The sequence below is a fragment of the Callospermophilus lateralis genome, chromosome 5, assembly GCF_048772815.1.
Source record: "Callospermophilus lateralis isolate mCalLat2 chromosome 5, mCalLat2.hap1, whole genome shotgun sequence".
NCBI lineage: Eukaryota > Metazoa > Chordata > Mammalia > Rodentia > Sciuridae > Callospermophilus > Callospermophilus lateralis.
This window is the reverse complement of record NC_135309.1, coordinates 146386420-146405299: the sequence shown is the minus strand read 5'-3', so window position 1 is coordinate 146405299 and position 18880 is coordinate 146386420. Positions and strand designations below refer to the sequence as shown.

Below are 18880 nucleotides of genomic sequence, written 5' to 3'. Positions count from 1 at the left end.
GACAGACAGGGAGGCAAAGTCTCCAAAGGTAGTGATTTTTACGTGTGTCTCCTTATAGTCAACAAGCTGGTCTTGCCTGGAAGTGTCGTTCTGCCATCAATCCCTCTATTACGTGTCTGTTTCTTGATATTCTCCAATGCAGAACACAGTTTCTAAAAGCTCTTCTTTATAGTAGGAATAGTAGAGAGGGTTACATCCCTAATTTCAAAGGCACAGTTTTAGGTCAAAGGTTTTGAAGAGTGAAGTGGTTTAGAGTGCCAGCAAGTTCAGATATAGTCTGAATCAGTTTTGTTCCTGTGTATGCTTTGGTCTTTTTGCAGTCGGTGGGTTTGCCAAATGAGTCAGTTATCTTCTTGGGAAAGAGGAGATTATGTTGGGGAGCCTTTATTGTGTGTTAATGGTGGTGTTTAACCCTCATCCCAACTTTATGAGGTAGATATTATCATATCTATTTTAAAGATGAATAAATTGATGCTCCGAGGTCAGTTACTCAGCTCAAACTTACCCAAACAGACCTGAGGGATTCTAAATAAAACCAAGTGCTTTTTCTATTACTCTTTTAATATCTCTCAAACACAAAAACACCCTTGTAGACAGGGCCTGAGGTTAGTTTTCAAAGGAGCCTGGTCCCCAGGTGTTCAGCATCTTTAACCCTATGTTGTGCACACCCTTGAGTAATGATCTTGGGTCCTCCAGAGGCACTTGGCACTATAAGTGTGGAACACATAATAGGTCTTCTTATTTATGAAGGAGCTATGCCAAATCCCCTTTTAATGGAATGATTTAATTACGCTTATATAAAGTTTGTTAACTAAAACAGCCTGCCTTTCCCCTCCACTGCCCACATTTTACTCATTGGAAACCATGTGTAATAGAAGTGGAAAGGACATGAAATAAAAGCCTATTTCAGGGTTCACCTTCTTTTTTTTTGGTATCAGGGATTGAACTCAGGGGCAGTTGACCACTAAGCCACATTCCCCAGGCCTATTTTATTTTATTTTGAGACAGGGTCTCACTGAGTTGCTTAGCGCCTTGCTTTTGCTGAGTCTGACTTTGAACTCTCGATCCTCCTGCTTCAGCCTCTAAGCAGGGTCCGCATACTTTTAAAAAATATACATATATATTTTAGTTGTAGGTGAACACAATACATTTATTTTATTTTCATGTGATGCTGAGGATGGAACCCAGTGCCTCACGTGTGCTAGGCGAGTGCTCTACCACTGAGCCACAACCCCAGCCCCAGGGTTCTCATTCTTAACAACAGCACCTAATCTTCACTGGGCACATGGCAAGTGCCAGGGCTGCACTAACACACAGCCTCACAAATACCATTGAGGCCAGGACTATTATCCACATCTCACAAAGAACCAGAGTTACTGAGAGGGTAGGTGAACTACCAAAACCACACAGCTGGCGCAGAGCGGAGCATGGAGGGGTCAAGCTGCTTGCTCAAGGTCACAGTGAGCAGTCAAATGAGCTCTGTCCAGCCCCAGAACTCAGACTTGTTACACCCTATACTGTACTCACAGTCTTGTGATAGTCATCTACTAATTTAAGGAGCCTAAGTTAGATCACAATATTTTGCTACTTTAAAAATTCTCTTTTGCCTTAAGTTAACTAAACCTAGAGCTTAAGTTGGGGAAAGATTTTGTTGCTTTTACTTAATGAAGTAACATCTAGCTCTTTTCAACCCATTTGTTGAACAAATAAACAAAAGACATTTTTCTTCAGCTCTCTGTGCCAAGCCAGTGGTAGGGTCAGCCAGCTATCAGCATCAAATCAAGAGGAAATTCTCTGAATGCAAAGGACTGCTGTTTGGGTAAGCAGTGCAGTTTTCTGATTACATTCTAGCCCAGCAATGCAAAAAGGCTTCCCTGAAATGTATTCTCACAGCCCAGTCACAGACTTCTGAGAGTGCTCTTCACTCTGCCTTCCCTACCAATGAGAGGCAGCAGGGTGAGGTCTTAGCAGTTCTGTTTCCCATTGGTAAAGGAGCTCAGTCTCTGAAAAACTGAACTCCATCAGTGGGCAATTATTTGAAACATATTGATAGATGACCCAAGAGCTCATAAAAAGCTCTATAGCCACAACATCCTCAATGCAAAAGGACAGATCTTCATTATTGATTACTCTGCAAAAATAAATGTGTAGGAAGTGTGAGAGCTGAAACAAACTTTCCCAAATTTTCATCTTGGTGACATTATACAACACATGGGTGTCATGAGCGATCTTTAGATTGCCTACTTTGGGTTCACATTCTTTTAGCATTGTTTTTTATTTTTAAAAATATTTTGTTTAGTTGACAATGGACTTTATTTTATTTTTTTTAATATGTGGTGCTGAGAATTGAACCAGTGCCTCATGCATGCTAGGCAAGTGCTCTACCACTGAGCCACAACCCCAGCCCTCTTATAGCATTCTTGCCGAAGTATTTTAACAAGATTTCCAGAGTCTAGAAAATATCTTAATTAAGATGTTTAAGGTCATCAAAATCAACTGTGCTAGTTGAGTGCTATAAACAAAGATTAATTTTTTAATTTAAAATGTATTTAAGTTTTAAATACTTTTTCTCGCCTATGAAAAACTCAAGAAGGTATTCCATCAGGGGTTCAGTGTTTCCCTGGGGAATCTACATAACAAATACTTCTTTGGAGGATTAAATGTCATCTCACTTTCTAAACTAAGACAAAATATGCTCCCTGGAGCCTCAGGAAGAATACATGTTGGGCTTGTTTTTAAGGCTATACACACACACCAAGTTAAAACTTAAACATCCATTTTAAGAATTTGATACAGATTTCACCCAATAAAGCTATTGGAAATATTAAGATCCAAGAAAACATTTTAAGAGTGAAAGGATGAGACACAGTTGGTAGTGAAATTTAGATCAAATCAACCCATTTAACTTTTACTAAGTGTCGAAGTTTCAAATAGTAAAATCTTGTTCGTTTTTCCTCCATCCACAACTTTTGTCCTGAGCATACTGGCAGACCAAAGACTTCTAGAGTTATTACTCACAATGCAAAATGCTCCAAAAAGAAAAACAAAAGAAAAGAAAAAGTGGTGCCCCAAAGGAGCTCAGATGCTGAGAAGAAATTTAGTTTGCCACAGTCTATTGTTTGGAGTGAGCCTTATGTCCCAGGCACACACATACATATGGTGGTTAGTGTCTGTCTAACCTGAAAAATCTCTGGGCCTCCTCACCAGGCTTCTAGTGTGGAGTAGACATACTTCAAAGAGATGCTCTTTAGATGTTTGGCGAATAAAAGATGTTGGGATTCTAGGCCTATCCCTGCCTTTAACTCTCTGGGACCCTGCATAAGTCCTTTGCCTCCTATGCCTGGGGTATTTTTCTTTTTCTTTTAATTTAGAAATGAGGGCTCCATGGTTTGAAGATCACCATCTTCCAGCTTGTAACTGGTTCCCTGTTTCCACTTTGCCTTTCTGCAGCCTATTCCCAACACAACACCCTGAGGGTCCCTTTTAACACCCAAGTCAGCATGTTACTCCTCTGCTTCCACCATTGGCTCTCCAACTCAGATGGCATGGACATGTCATGCCATGCAATGTCTGTTCCTGGCCTGCTCCCATGGGCTCCACCATACCAAGCGCTCCCCTGCCCCTCTGTTCCCACTTTGCCTCCTTGTTGTTCCTCCATTAATTCAGATACAATTCCACTGAATGTTCCTTGCACTGGCTCTTCCTCTGGCCTAGAACTCTCTTTCCAGGTATTCACAGGGTTTACTTTCTTTAACACTTAGTCAACATGTCACATTCTTAATAAGGCCTACCCCAAATTTCCTTCTGCCTTAGGTGGCTCTATTTGGTTCAAAAGTTCTTATCACTTTCCAAAATACAGCATAATTTTCTAACTTATTATTCATTGTCATTTCTGCCTATTAAAATGTAAGCTCCCTGAAATAAGAGCTCTTTTTTTTTTTTGGTCAGTTTTGTTCACTGATGTATATTAAGCCCTTAAAATATTTCTTGGCACATGATAGGTGTTTAAGGTATTGTTGAATGAATGAGCAAATAGCATGACTTATTCTCTTGTAGATGACCAGCATCTGCTAGTGCCTGGCCCCCAGCTGCTGTGGAACACACTTCCTGAATGCAGAAATGTTTGCACTGTGCTCCCAAGTAAGTTCCCATTGTGCTTTGTGAGCATAGTAGCCTATTCTAAGGAACATCCCCTCTAATCAGAACTGTGTGACTCCCTTCTCTTTCTAATTATCTGTGTAAATGCATCTTGAATGAACTACACTTTCTTATAAGCTTAGGTCTCTGGATTCCCAAGGATAGCTTCTCATAAGGCACATTTTTTGAGTAGAGGGGAAAGCAAGCGGAATGTTCTTGACAGATCTGAACTGAGTTAGAGATGAGGATACTGAGCCTGATTCTGTCAGTAAATTAGGCTAGTCGGTACTTTATGTAAATAACTTAATCTTCATAACAAATTATAGAATTCAATATCACTATATCATTGACAAAGAGCAGAAGCCTAGAAAGAATGAGCCATCTGCATTGATGTGTCAACATGCATTGTCTAACTTAGATCTGCTAGTTTCCACATCTTCAAATCATATTATCTCTTTGGGCTTCTTTCATTTTTTTTTTTTTTAATCTGTCAAGTGGGAGGGATAGAGTGGAACAAATGGTATTTAAAACCCTAATGAGCTTGCCTAGCATGCACGAGGCCTTGGGTTCTCTACACATGCTGTCTGTGCATGTTAGAGGTGGGGGATAAGGTCCTCTTGAACTTTCATGCTCTCAGCTAAAAGTTCTGAGTTTAAAAGAATCATGTAAACCAAAAGCATTATAGAGTTTAGTTGCTTTATATGAATTCATCTTGTTTCTTCTAATGAATTCTAAACCCCTTGATAATGCGTAGGAGGAATACCTCATAAATTTGGCCATTTCAGTTATTATGGCAAGTATGCAATAAATAATTACTTGACAAAGCAAATAAAACTTTCTATTTCAGGATTTGGTCCAATTTGGAGAAGTCATAAGTCTGTCTCACACCAGCCTGATGAACTTGGTAGACCTAAAGTTTGATTGGCTGTCTTACAAATGGGAAAAAGACATAATGGTGAGTTTACCTGCAAGAGTTCTGCTGGTCCCTGGTCTTTCCCTTGAGCCCAAACTTCCAAGCATTTTCTGGTGAGAAGCTGCTCTGTGGTGGAGGCAACCTCTCAATGCTCCCCCACCTTTCTGTTCCCACATCCTTGAGAGATTTGGGTCCTGGCCAGGCTTAATCTTTTGTCCTTTGGTATTTCCTGTTGCTGGAGGTGGAAAATACCTGCTCCATCCTTGCTCCACCAGAAGTTCCCAGAGGAACCAGTTCTGGTGACTGGTGACCAGGCAGGGTGCAGACACAAGTCCACACATGTGACTCGGAGAGACAACTATGAGAAGAACCTTGGAGTTCTGAGAAAAGCCTGCTGTTCTTGTCCTAAAACTGTGAGGCTGAGGATGTAGCTCAGTGGTAAGCTTAGCATGAGCAAGGTGCAATCCCTAGCACAAAGTAAAACAAAAACAAGCAAACAGAATCTATGTGACATGACAGTTTAATTCACAAATAATTCGACAAGCCTTTTATGTGTCTATTTCCCTGTTATTAAAAAAAAAAAAAACCTTTCTAGAAATAGCAACTGAAATAATCATAACCTGTTGTCTTTCTTTTCTAGAGAAAAAAATATTGTTATGAAGGAGTAGAGACTGGAAATGAAATATATTAAAAGATTTCCAAGTTCTCTGCTGCGTCTTTGGCTCCTATGTTGCATGCTTGGGTGCAGCAAGTATGTCCCATCTCCATCCATTCCCTCTTGTTCCTTCAAAGCCTCTGTTTTGCTCACTTCTGTGTCTCCATGAGATACAATAATTAAGCTTGCTCCAATTTCCTGATTTCATCTTGCCCTGGCATCCAGTGGAGACCCTTTTGTACTCAGATGCTCGGGTTATCAGCTCAAGGATTCTGGGGAATTATCTGTGGTTAGGATGGATCCCCTAAGCTGTTCCCCGAAGAGCAAAGGCTGGCCTAGATGGCAGTGATCCTGGCTGCTGGAGTTTGATTTCTCTCTGGATCTCTTACATTTCAGTACCCTTGATAAGTTACTCCATGTTTCAGCTTCTAAACTTCTGATAAATTAGGGGTGAGGTTTTGGAAAAAATCTGTTCCATCTCTTGATTTGGTAAGAAGATGGTAGATGATAAAATATGTGAAAGTGCTTCAAACGTTGGACATATCATACTAATGAAATCTGTAGGTGTCTCTTCTGAGTTAGAGCTGGGCTCCGGAAGAAGACAGGTAGAGTACCTGCATCTGCTTCATTCTATCCTGAAACTGCATTTTTTCCCCCACTGAACAGATTTCCTCAATTATCTATCTAGCCATCCTGCACAAACCACAAAGTTCACTCATCCTTATCTCTGACAGTGGCGGCAGCAAGGTTCTTTTTTAAAACTCTCAATTGAGGGAAACAAGTTACTACAACCTCTTTGGGATACATGTTAGCAACACTTATGAAAACGACAACATTTCAGAGCTGGCAATTTCACCTGTAGGAATATATCTTACAGATATTATTTACCTGGGTGAAATAATTTTTGTACAAGATTATTCATTATGCCACTCTGTATAATAATATTTAATGATTGGAAGCCATCTAAGTGTCCACTGATTGGGCATTGCTTAAATAAATTATGGCATACCCATATAATGCAGTTGGAGAGACGATTAGAAACCTTTTTATGGGCTAATAAAGAATAATATACAAGAAATATTGCACAGAGGGAAATAGCAAGGTGCAAAGCAAACTTTGTATACCATGCTATCATTTGTGTACAAAAAGGGCAAGAAAATAATAAACCTGCACTTATTTTTATACTGATAAAATTCCTCTAACAGCACATAAGAAGTAGATTCTGGAGTACTTTTGAGGTTTTGTTTTCTCATGGGTGGTATATTTTCTTTTTATACCCTTTTGTACTTTTTGATCTTGGACTATGGGAATATATTTAATGCATAAGTAAAATATCAGAATATATAATCAAAATAAATGTTCTCAACTTTAAAAAATACTATAACGAATTATATTGATCTTATTCATTTCTGGGAGATTCCTGGATCCCTCTAAAAAGTCACTTCCACGGGATTGGTATCTCCTCATTTGCTTCAATGACAGCGTTACTTCGTTTGAGAGGAAATCCCTGATTGTGCTCAATTTACAATGAGTGGGTCACTCGGTGACCAATAGCTCTCTTTTTCAGGAGACAAGGAAGTGAATCTGAAAAACCTTTAAATGCAGTTGTTATTGGCTTATATGCTGCTTCCACCAAGTAGCCCTTGAAGTCATAACAACTGCATTCCCAACCTGAAAACTCCCATTATACATCATCTAGCAAAGGGGGCATGCTCTTTCTTCATCCTCATCCTGTGTAAAGCATTGCAAAGGCCTGGGGAGTTTGTTTACTGGCTTTCAGCTTTGCTCATAGGACTATTCCATTTGCCTTAAAAAAGCAAATATAAGAAAATAAAGATAAATAAATAAAAACTATCATGGCTTTGGTCTTAGGAGTCTCTTAACAAACTCACAATTTCCTTCTTGATGCCTTTACCTCCATATTTATCAATAAGGTAAAGACACCAGGAAGAGTCCAGTCGAGCTCATGTATTACTGGGGTTTTGACTTACTTGCTTTAATTTTGGAATTTCCGGCAGTGCAATATGTCTAAGAGCAGAGGCCATCTTTTCAGGGTAAGAAGGGCAGGAACTGCCCATCTCTACTCTCATTAGGAATAAATGAGCCTCCTCTTACAAGTTCTCTCACTAATAGCCCACTGTCTCCTTTCTGGGAAGCAGTTGCAGTGGGTGGCCTTGACTCATTGTTGGAGAACTGGAGAAGTCTCTTTGGGGACAAGAAGAACGGAGTTACCTTTGCTGGAGATAGGAACTCAGTCCTGAAATTCAAAACTTGATTGTGCCTTTCAACTGGTGGCTCCTATTGACCTGCAAATCTTTGATATGATACACAAGGGGAGATGGGGAGTGCCTTCTCCTATTCCCTGTCCTAATTCATCCAGGCCGTCTCTCCCTTTATCTGAACCTCTCTGGGGCTTTTATCTTTTCTTTTTGGTTTCAAAACATCTTGAGGACATTTTGCTCTCTCTCTTGGTTTAATATACAAAAAAAGGTTATGATATTTTAGATTTTTGGGGACTATAAAATTTTAGAAATTACATTTTAAATACACACAGTTGTCTCACTTTGCTGTTGGCATTCTAGTCTGGAACAGTTTACAAATACAAAGCAAAGGTATCTTTATACTATATAACTATACCAGGTGACTTCATATACTTCTCTGGATGAAGCCATCATCTCTGATGAACCATTTCTTGAATAGGCACAGAGATGTAAATACTCTTGACCAGAGGAATAAGCTCTGGACAATTTTGATAGCACTGAAGCTTAACATGAAACTCATAGTTACTTTTTATAACAATATGTATTATTTTATTTTTCAGTTGCAAAATTACCATATATACACAGCTGAATTTTAAAATACAGAAGAGTGTGACACAAATATAAGAATCAATGACAGTCTCATCATCTAAATAATGAACTTTCTCATTAGTACACAAAGTGCTTTTTTTTTTTTTCCCAGGGATCCCAAAACTCGTAATTCTTATACTTGATGAGTATAATGGCTAAACTGGGTGCCCCAGAGTTCTCTGTGTCTTTCCTTATCTCATTGTAGTGATACAACTCACCCAGCTGCCAGACCAAATACCTGACCATTGTCATACTCCAGTGTTCCATAAACATAGAGTACTCTAACACCTGGAACGTACCAGTCGGAACAGATGGCGCTTAACTCTGGTTGCCTCCTCCCCATGGTGTCCACTCTTCACAATCTCATTCACAGGAGTGTAAAAACAAAGGCACACAGTGTTCTTTCTCTGATTGATGAAAGATGGGCAGAAGTGACTTCTGCAGAGAAATGCTCCTCCTATGTCTTCAAACACTGGCTAAGAAATACCCATCATCAACCCCTGAACCAGGGACACGATGGCCTTCAAGTAGTCAAGGGGAGAGAAGGTGGCTGCTTGTTAGACTGCAGAAGCCACCTTGAATGAGTTGGGAGATCATCAGACCAAGAGAAAAGTTCTCCCAGCATCATGGATTGGAAAGAAAACACTGTATCTTATTCCACATGTTCTGAGGCTTTATGGGATGGCAAATGATACTTAAAAATAATATAATTTTGGAGTTGGCAGCAGATATGAGTCCAAATTTCCTTCACTGATAAGGAAATATGAGGCTCAGAGACTTAAATCGTTGATGGCAGAGCCAGGCCTGCAACCAGGACCGCTGGGCTCTCAATGCTTCTCAACTGCGTTCCACACACTTGTGGATATGAACCAGAAAGTGGGTGGACTCGCTGTGGGCTTACACTGCTACAGAGAATGCAATGGAAAAGTGTTCTGTGAACTGTAGCACCACGAAATGGAAGGTTCTGTAAACATACCCGCTTGTTTGATTGCCTACTTGAAAAAGAAATTGGAAATTTCTTGGTATCTGAATTATCAGGAAGAAAAATAGAGCAAAATAAAAGCCAGAGATAATCTTAGAACAACACCAAGTTTTCTGCTCCCTACTCCAAAATAACCGTCTTCACCAATTGTCTTGGAAACAGCAAACTTCCTCTCAATGTTCAAGCACTCCTCCTCTTGCTGGGCCCCAATGCTGATCAGCAATAGACCCAAAAATGCCCGAGAAAAGGAAGAAAAGGGACATGGTGAGCCCCTTGACGGGCCTCCAGTGGCATGAACAAATAATGAATTGGAGTATATTGGGATATTTATTGTAACCGTCTTCTTGGCAGCTCCCCACTTTCCTGAGAGAGGCATCTACAACCCAGTGCTCCCTCCGTGGGGCAGTCTGTGTTGTGATAACAGCTCCCTGGGGATTACTTGCTGGCTCTACTCAAGAGGCTAGGAAGGTAGGGGACAAGTAGTGACCCTATCGCTCTGAGGCTTTTATTTCTGCCTCCCAAAGCCCTTTACAACTATTAAGTCTCTTCCTACACTCTCTTGGCTTTCTTCTCTGGCCAGGGAAATACAAGCTTTTCTTCTAAACTTGAACCAGGTAAATAAATACCTTCTCCCATTCCTGCCCCCATTCTCTTCAGACCCCTGAGACTTGCAGTTCTCTGGAGGGCCGGTTTCACTGACTCAGTGCACTTTGTGTGGAGCACCTGCATTTGCATAGCAAAGATGAAGCAAAAGGCAAGGGGTTCACATTGTCTCTGTGCAGGTCACCTGTCAAGCATTTAAGAAAGCCATTTAAGGCTAAATGGCTTGTACATGGCAGAAGTGGGGTATACATTCTGGCAGAGTTTTGAAATTATTGTATTTTATGCTGGAAGGAAACAGAGGTTCAGCTCCAAAACTGAATCTGTGGGTTGTCTGATTCCAGAGCCCAAAATTCTGATCTCAATATACAGCCTCACTATACTCATGCAGTAGGAGACAGTTCCCTGGAATGCATTCTGAGAAGGTAGGAGAGAGGGCTGGGTTCAGTGTACCATGGCCAGCCCTGACAATTTTTCTGTATTTCTGCTTCATGAAGGAGAAGATGAAGCAGAGAGAAATCGCACTCTAGTCTATGCTCCTTATCTCTGTGTTGCTTCTCCAGAGCAAGGACAGCAAACCCACAGCTTCCTTTCTTCCCAGTCCTCTGCTCTAGGAGCTTCTGACGAGTGGCAGCACAGCCAAGGTCTGCTAATGCCCGTGCAGGGCCTGCCTCAGGGCCACCATCCTCCCCCCCCCCCCCCGCCCCCAGCTTCCTGAAATGATGCTCTTCCTTCTCATTTCCCAGAAGTGTTGACGAAACCATTAATCCGAACCTACAAAATGAACACTATTCTTTGGATTCCCGTGGTTCAACCTGTGTGAGATGCCCCTCTGTCAGGGGCTTCAGGAGCAGAGTCAGTGTCAGCATGGGTACCAAAATGTGCCTGCTCCACTTGCTCAGGCAGGCGCCAGTGTGGTCCCACTACCAGTTGGTTCAGCCCAGCTGCTGACAGTAGCTGCCCTGTTTACTTTGATGGGCTGAACTAACTTGTCTAAGGCACAGAATATGCTGTGGCATTTCTGAAAGATGACTGCTCTCAGGCATGAAGGAGATTATGCAGTAGGATAACCTGAGTCACTTAACTCCAAAGACAGTACTACCCTCGTTCAGTCCTGAGAATGGTGGGGACACCGTTGTGCAGTGAGCCCTCCTCCAAACTCAAGAGATCCCTAACAGAACTCATTATCTGCATGCACCCTGGCCCTCTTCCCTTCATAGGTGGCATCATCAACCACTTGGTCACCCAAGGCAGAAATCAGGACATCAGCCTGTACTTCACCCTCTCTCATTCCATCACCAAGTCTCACGTGTGACACTTCTAATAATCTTCCAATTCAACATCTCCTCCTTATCTTTCCTGTAGAGGATTCACTGCAGACATTTAGCTAACTGCTGTAATAAAACTAGGGTACTCCCTGCGAGCAGGGACCAGCACGCAGAACACGGTGGTGGGTAAGAATGAGAAACTTGTGCTCTAACAGATTTGAATGGACTCTAGGATAAATGTCTGAGATTTAGCTTTCTCATCTGTGAAATGAGAGTAATAAAAATGCCTCCCCACCTGGGTTGTTGGAAGGTCTAAATAAAGTTAAAACACAGCAGAGTTTGACACATCAGAAGTGTTAGCTATTATTTGTAGCAGTCAATATTATAGCTGTAATGACATATGAGGAAACCAAGGCTCAGAGAGGTCAAATGCCTTCTTTAGGACCACATGGCTATTAAAAAATGAATCCAAGTCCATCCTTCCTCAAAAGCCACACTTAAAAAAAAACAAAAAACATGGCACATCTGGGGTTCCTAATGCAGGTGTTCATGAGAAAATAGAACCTCGAAAGTACTAACACAAGAAGACACCATATATTCTGTAGAACAGTATGCATAACAGTAGCTCATTTAAAAAGCTCAGAGTTAATTATAAACTTCTCTATTTACCACCTCTGATCCTTGTAAATTCCCTTCTCACCTTATTTTTCACCCTTCGCTCCCACTAAACTACCAGAGAGTAGGGACTCTCCATTGCATAGCACAGGGCCAGATACACAACATGAAATATTTCATACACAACATGAAATAAACTGGTGAATAGCATTGAATTTATAAAAAAATAAATAATTTAACATTTATTTACCACAGAATACATAACAGTAGATGATATAAATGAGCTGAAAATACATTCAAACTATACAAAAACTTATTCAGAGGAAATTCTCCATTTACCCATTCCTAAGACATTCAGCTCCTGTCCTACGAGGCATACACAGTAACCAGTTTCTTGAGTGAGATATTATATAGAATTGTACTGAATTTAAGTGCAATTTAAATTTCCTACCAAAGAAAAATTAGAGAGTTGGGAAAATGTTTTATAAAAATATAGTCTGTATGTTTTCTTTTCTGAGAAGTCATCAGTTTCTCTTAAACCCCTATAAAGGGCAAGCTACATGTGAACTTTTTTGTTGTGTAAAAGGCAAGACCAGTAATGGAAAGAGATGATAGTTACTGTGTCTGTGAATGCCGTCAGGTAAAGCCACCATCCGATTCTATGCACTTCTATTTACAGATTTTTATCTCATGACCCATTCTTCATATTTGATCTCCCTTTGACCTCATGACCCATTTCTTCATATTTCTTTGACATGAGATTTTATTTTCATTGTGCCATCATTCCCTGGACGTGGAAAAGAGTCAGCACTCTGTGACTTAAACATGACAAAGGACCAAAAGACTTTCCTTTCTTTCACCAAGATGTTTGAGGTCAACTCTAAACTGTAACACAACTTACCATGGTTTGAAACCAGAATGTGTTTTCTAGAGAAAGAAAAACAGTGACCATTTTTCTCAGTATTTTTTTGGGGGGAGGCAAGGAGGTGTCAGACAAATGTCTGCAACATTATTTAATGGTTTCCCAACAAATTCTCTTAAAGGAACTTGGCATTAACCCTATAAGGTTTCTAATCTGCTCTTTTGTGAGCCTTAGTCATAGCAAGGCACACTCAGACTTTGTCACTGAATGCAATGTCATTGTGCAATGACATCAAATTTCACAAGCAGTCCTATTCTTAAAAGGAAGTGATATCAAAATAACTACAGTTCTCTGTTTTATTCTGAATATATAGATTCATATGCCTCTGCACGTCCTCCCTAATATTTTTCTAGTTTCATTTTCTATACATTAAGTGTGCATACATTTTGTTTGAAAAAGATAAAACAGAGTGAATGAAAAATTCACTCCAGGGGCTGGGGATGTGGCTCAAGCGATAACCTGGCATGCATGTGGCCTGGGTTCGATCCTCAGCACCACATACAAACAAAGATGTTGTGTCCGCTGAGAACTAAAAAATAATTAAAAAAAAAAAAAAAGAAAAATTCACCCCAACTCATAAGTTTTACTAGTACTTTTTACTAAAAATTATGAAAATTTAAGAATTTGAAAATGAAGTTATAGCTTTATTTCTTCTCGTACTGTATTTTGGGAAAGTAACTACTTCTTCTTCCTTGCTAGCATCTCTCCTGCTTTTCTTTCCTATGCTGTAGCTAATAAACTAAAGAGCTGGTGTTCAGACACCTTTTTTTCTCTACTATGTTGCCTAGGGCTGATGAAGACATGGAAGTTAGTGACCATCTAAATGGAGTCTTTGTTTCCACTGGACCCTCATGGAAGACACACCAACAGATAACTGAAGGGCTCTTCCTTCTTTCCTAAATCTGTTTGCTACTAAGTTGTCTGTTTGCTATTCCAAGTCCTTGGTGTAGACTCGGTGGTCTCTCTGACTGTCAATGAGCTCTTTTTATGTGTTTCTTTGTTAGTGCCTTCTTCTTGTTGCTTCTAACTCCTCAGTTTCCATTAGTGAAGCCAACCATGAGGGCGCCCAGCCAACGGGTCTACCCCGGCTCAAGCCAACTCGAACTGCCGTTCTCACAAATCGGAGGGAAGGCCTCACTGAGCTAGGAGGTGATCCCAGACCTCCTAGAGAAACTGGACTCAAGTCCTGGCATTTTCTTCCTTTACTAGGGGTGTTATTCATCTGTATTTAGGAACTTCCTGTTCCATCAATTTACCTTCCATGTTCAGGTTTCATTACTTTCTCTTCCTCTGTTCTTTAATGAAAGTATTTCTATCCTAGAGACTGAATCTTCTGCTGTTTACATATTTATTTAGTTTATTTATATTTTGCATGGCTGTGATTGAACCCAGGACCTTGAGCATTCTAGGTAAGAGCTCTGCCACGTTCTAGGTAAGAGATCTCCTGGAGCTACCTCCCTGGCCTTGTTCTGGTGTTTGGAACACCATTTTGAATAAGTGTTTCTGCATATTTTCCAAACATACTCTGGTACTTCTGAGCTCGATTATTACACATTTAGGATTGAAAAATAAATGAAAGTTTATTAAATGAATGAAGGATATGGCTTAATTGTAGAAGAATCGTAAGCTTTCTGCTGAGTTGAACTGGGTAAATCAAATACTAAAATGACGCTGCTACATGAGTGCATCTAGCAATGCTTGCTAATTGGCTTCCACCTACACCCGTGGCAGCATCGTCTTTATAGCATCTTTCACAAGATGTCAGCTCGTCAGTTGATCAGAAAGGCAAGCAGGGAATGGCCTCTGGCACTAGACTGAGTTCGACTTCCTTCTCTATCATTTAGTAGCCCTTGACTTTGGGTGAGCTACTTGAACTCTCCATGACTGGTATCATCAGTAACATGAGGAAGATTGTGAGACTCATACCTACCCATTCACTTCATGGGCTCGTTTGAGGATCAAGTGAACTAACATACGCAAAACACCCAAAAAGGAGCTAGAATAGTAGGAAATAAATATTTGCAATGAGTACTCTGCAGCTATTGCCTGGCTTGACAATGACTGTAACTCAGAGTGAAAAATGAGGGGGGCTGCTGCATTTTGCACTGGCTTCCAGGACAAGGACACAATCCTCAAAGGTCTCTTCCAGGAATACATTCAAATTTGGGAGCCTACTAAAGAAACCCATTACTTCTCTGGGTGAATCAGGACATGTTCTCTTTGAACATCATTACAATTAATTGAGCACTTATTAATCAACATTTACTGAAAGAAGCCAAAGATATTGAAATGGGATGTAGCTAAAGTCTTGTGACAAACTATACTTTCCTGTTGTATTTCTGTTTGTCTACGATTTATAAATCCATTTCTTTTTCTTATATAAATTCCATATCTTAGACAAAGCTATAACACCTACATGCTACAGCATTTTCTTAATTTTTTATTGTCATCATCTTTTAATAGTTGATGGCAATCTTTGCAAGCTTCAAGGTGGAGATTAAAACTATACATGAACACCCTTTTGTGTTGGTAAACTGGTAGAATTTTATGTTAGAGCAGTTTTTACAACGTGGTGTTGGCTTAAGTTTACCAACCTAAGGATTACTATATTAGTTTGGTTAAAAAGTTTGAATAAGTATTTTTTCAGCTATGTGTTAAGGTAAGTCAATGTCACCTATAAATAATAACTGAAAATTTCAGTTACAAATAAACCAAACCAAACAACATTTTATTAGTACTGATTGCTGTCAATCAGGCTAAATTAGTAGGAAACTGCAATGTTTCAAAAAAGATGTAGCTGGTTATGGCAGGCTGTCTGTGGCAATGGATGAAAGAGGTCTGTGTTAACATTTTCTCCAATTTGCCTTTCCCAGTTGCTGGGTGAGAGAGTGCAAACACGTAAAATATTGGGCCTTATGTTTAAGTGTTGATACTCAGCTCCAAGTCAACACCAGCTAGAATATAATTACCATCAGAGACTTGTATCTCATTCTGGGTGTACTAATTATATAAATTAATTTTAAGCAAAGGTGACATTGTATAATGATTACATTTTGACCACATCTAATGTGCTTGCTCGCTTTGTTATTATTTAACTGCTCATGTCTAATGATTAAATTGTCCCTCCTTAACTTCTACATGAAATGGGAAGACGTTGGAGTTTTTTTCTCCTCTCCACACAATCAGCTGATTTGCATAATTCTAAAGGATGCTTCTCTCAGATTCCCATGTGTTTACCATGTATTGCTTCAAAGATGCCAACAAACTAATTTGTGTGGAAAAAAAAATCTTCAAGTTCAGAGGAAAGCTGGGCTATTCTTCTGAATAGCTACAATCAATCCATCTGATAGTGTTCCCAGGCAGCCAGATGCCCCAGAGAAACAAGATACAGGTTTCTGTTTGTTTTGTTTTATCAAATGACTTACCCACAATGACAGCAGTGACTGTGAGCAGCACAAAAGCATTCCGAAACAGGTAACTTTTGACATCCTCCTTTGTGATGTTCTGCACTTTCTTCTTGGCCAAAAGTGTGCGCTTGCGGACTCCTTGCTGGAATCTCTCCATCCTGCCCCCAATCCTGGGCTCTTCTCCATTGCTTTTCGTCATATTTTACTTTTCTAGGAGAGTCTCTTCTTTCTATTTCAGGGTCTCCAAATTGCCTCCAGAAAGCCAAACCTCTTTGGTCTTAGAAAACACAACTACAATGGAAAAGAAAGAGACAAGCATTATAGCCTTCAGGGGTGAGATATCAGTCTGCCCACATGGTAGGTTGCAGGCAAACTGCATAATCTCAGTAGAAATCAAAACCTGGAAAGCTACAACCCAGGCTTCCTTTCCAAATGTGTGTATTTTACTGGACTAAACCATATGTGAAGAATGGGCATAAATTCAGAATATAGGGGCAGAAAATTGTGTTTTATTTTTTCAGTTTTGTTCTTCTCCTTCAGTGAGGCAAAAAATTATTTTTCAGAACTGGTTGTGACACCCTACTCCTCAGAACCTAGACAAGTGCCTCACAATATATACACTTGATACACGTCCAATTGAACTGAACGCACATGAAATGCCCAATAATTACTTAGTGATACTCATGTTGTATACACAGTTGAAGAAAGTTGAGGTTGCTGTTCTAAGTAGTAAAATAACAGGCTATTTTCTTCATTACGGATAAAAGCACCTAGTAAATACGCTCACAGAAAGGATGCCCGTGCCTAGAAGATATGACAAATACGTTTCACTAGTTTACAGGATAAAGTTTAGACTTTTTTTCTCCATGAAATAAACAAAGTGCTCCAGTCACTTCTATAAAATTTCTAAAATCATAATCCATTTTCATTTTATTACAAGTAGAAGTACAAAGTCACATTTGTCTTTGGGGCAAACACATTGGAGTCTTCTGAGGAAACTATCACTGTGTTTTAAAATTTAGGATTTCTGGAACAGATGGAGAGATGAATCCAATTTTCATTCCAAACATTACAGTGTGTGGTTTCTGGCTTCTTTAAAGCGCTCTTAGGTTATTCAAATACAATTAAGCAAACCTTCTTCCTTCTGGAAATCAGCTGTTCTGAAAAACCGAGGGTTTCCTCCTGCTGCTTAACGAGCCTTCTAAGTCATGCCTTCCCCAGGATCAATCTGAGTTGAAAACCGGGGTGCAGGGGGACCTGCGTGTCTGGTAGCGCAGGCAGCCAGGAGTGTGTCTGTGGGGGAGGTGACTGGAAGCCAGGGGACTCCTCGCAAGCTTTTGGCAAATCCAAAGTTTGGAAAAAAAAAAAAAAAAGACTTAACAGTTTGACTTTTAAATAAAATTGCAGGTTGGGGTCATTGATAATAAGACCTACAGCTTTTTTAAAGACTTCACACTAGATTAAAAGCTTAGGGAGAAGTGAAGAAACGGAGAGGGGAGAGGGGAGGGTCCAGTTCTTTTTTTTTTTTTTTTTTTTTTTGAACCAACAGCTCTGATTTCCTTTACCAGTCTGTCACTTTTAAGCAGACCAGCTCCATAATCTTGGCTCTTTTTTAGATCTCTGATCACCATCTATCCCCAATCTACCCCGAATGACTCAACTCCAAATTTAGAGAAGGATCCGCCATAAATAGACACCCCACGCTCACACCACGTTCAATCACTAACGTGGACTTTATCTACCAAAATGGCTAGCTTTTCCTCTCGGCACTCCTCCGCTGGTGAACAGAATACATCGGCAGAGAAGTGGATCGAGAAATCCAACCCAGTAGGCCTACAGGACGTCGCGCTTACCTTCTCGGATCCTGTAAGCGGTGGAAGGCACCTCAGGCAATGACAAGGTGAATTCCCCAGCAGGTACAGCCGAGTACCGAGCGCAGGGCGCGCGCCAGGCGGGCCAGCCCTGACAATATGCATGTGCTCTGAAACTGCAACTTACTATCAGGCAACTTAAGAAAAGGGGAGGAGCCTGCGCGCGGGAAAGGGGAGTGGGGAAATGAAAACGGCACGGGGACCAAGGGGGAGCCCCGAGGTTTCTGGAATATTGATTAATTTTGGCACACCACAAGCATGCTTGCTGGCTTTGTTTTGCTCCTTAGCCCACTTTCACGCTTTGTCAGTTCACTTGCATTAGAAATGCAAAATCAGGACCAGGAAGAATTGAAAAATAAATCGCGCCTACTCTCAGGAAAACTGGAGTCTTGATTAGTACATTTCGAAGACTTTTTCTAAGGCTAAATTTAATTATCTCACATTATTGCAGGATTCCTACTCTTATGGGAGTCGGAGAGTGTGCTCTTTTGCCTGGTAGTACAACTGTTAGGAAGAAGTGCCTCCTTTTAGAATTGGGTTTATAATTGACGTTTCTTGGGGAGATCTTAAACGCAATCAAATATAGAGAAAAATGCTTACTACAATTCTCTAAACTTGTCTAAAGTTACCGAAAACACAAGATGAGACATGCCTCTATTTT

At 40.3% G+C, this 18880-nt stretch overlaps 1 protein-coding gene across 1 annotated transcript in view; it reads right to left on the bottom strand.

Annotated features, from left to right (window-relative positions):
- The window catches only part of Slc1a3 (solute carrier family 1 member 3), a 78186-nt gene extending 59862 nt beyond the window's left edge, over positions 1-18324 (bottom strand). Inside the window, exons 1-2 of the mRNA XM_076857380.2 lie at positions 18202-18324; positions 16367-16639 (exon numbers count right to left, since the gene is read on the bottom strand). Coding sequence (XP_076713495.1) covers positions 16367-16547 — 181 coding nt within the window. The 5' untranslated portion in view covers positions 16548-16639; positions 18202-18324. The remainder of the gene's footprint in view (positions 1-16366; positions 16640-18201) is intronic.
- Between the last annotated feature and the right edge of the window lie 556 nt (positions 18325-18880).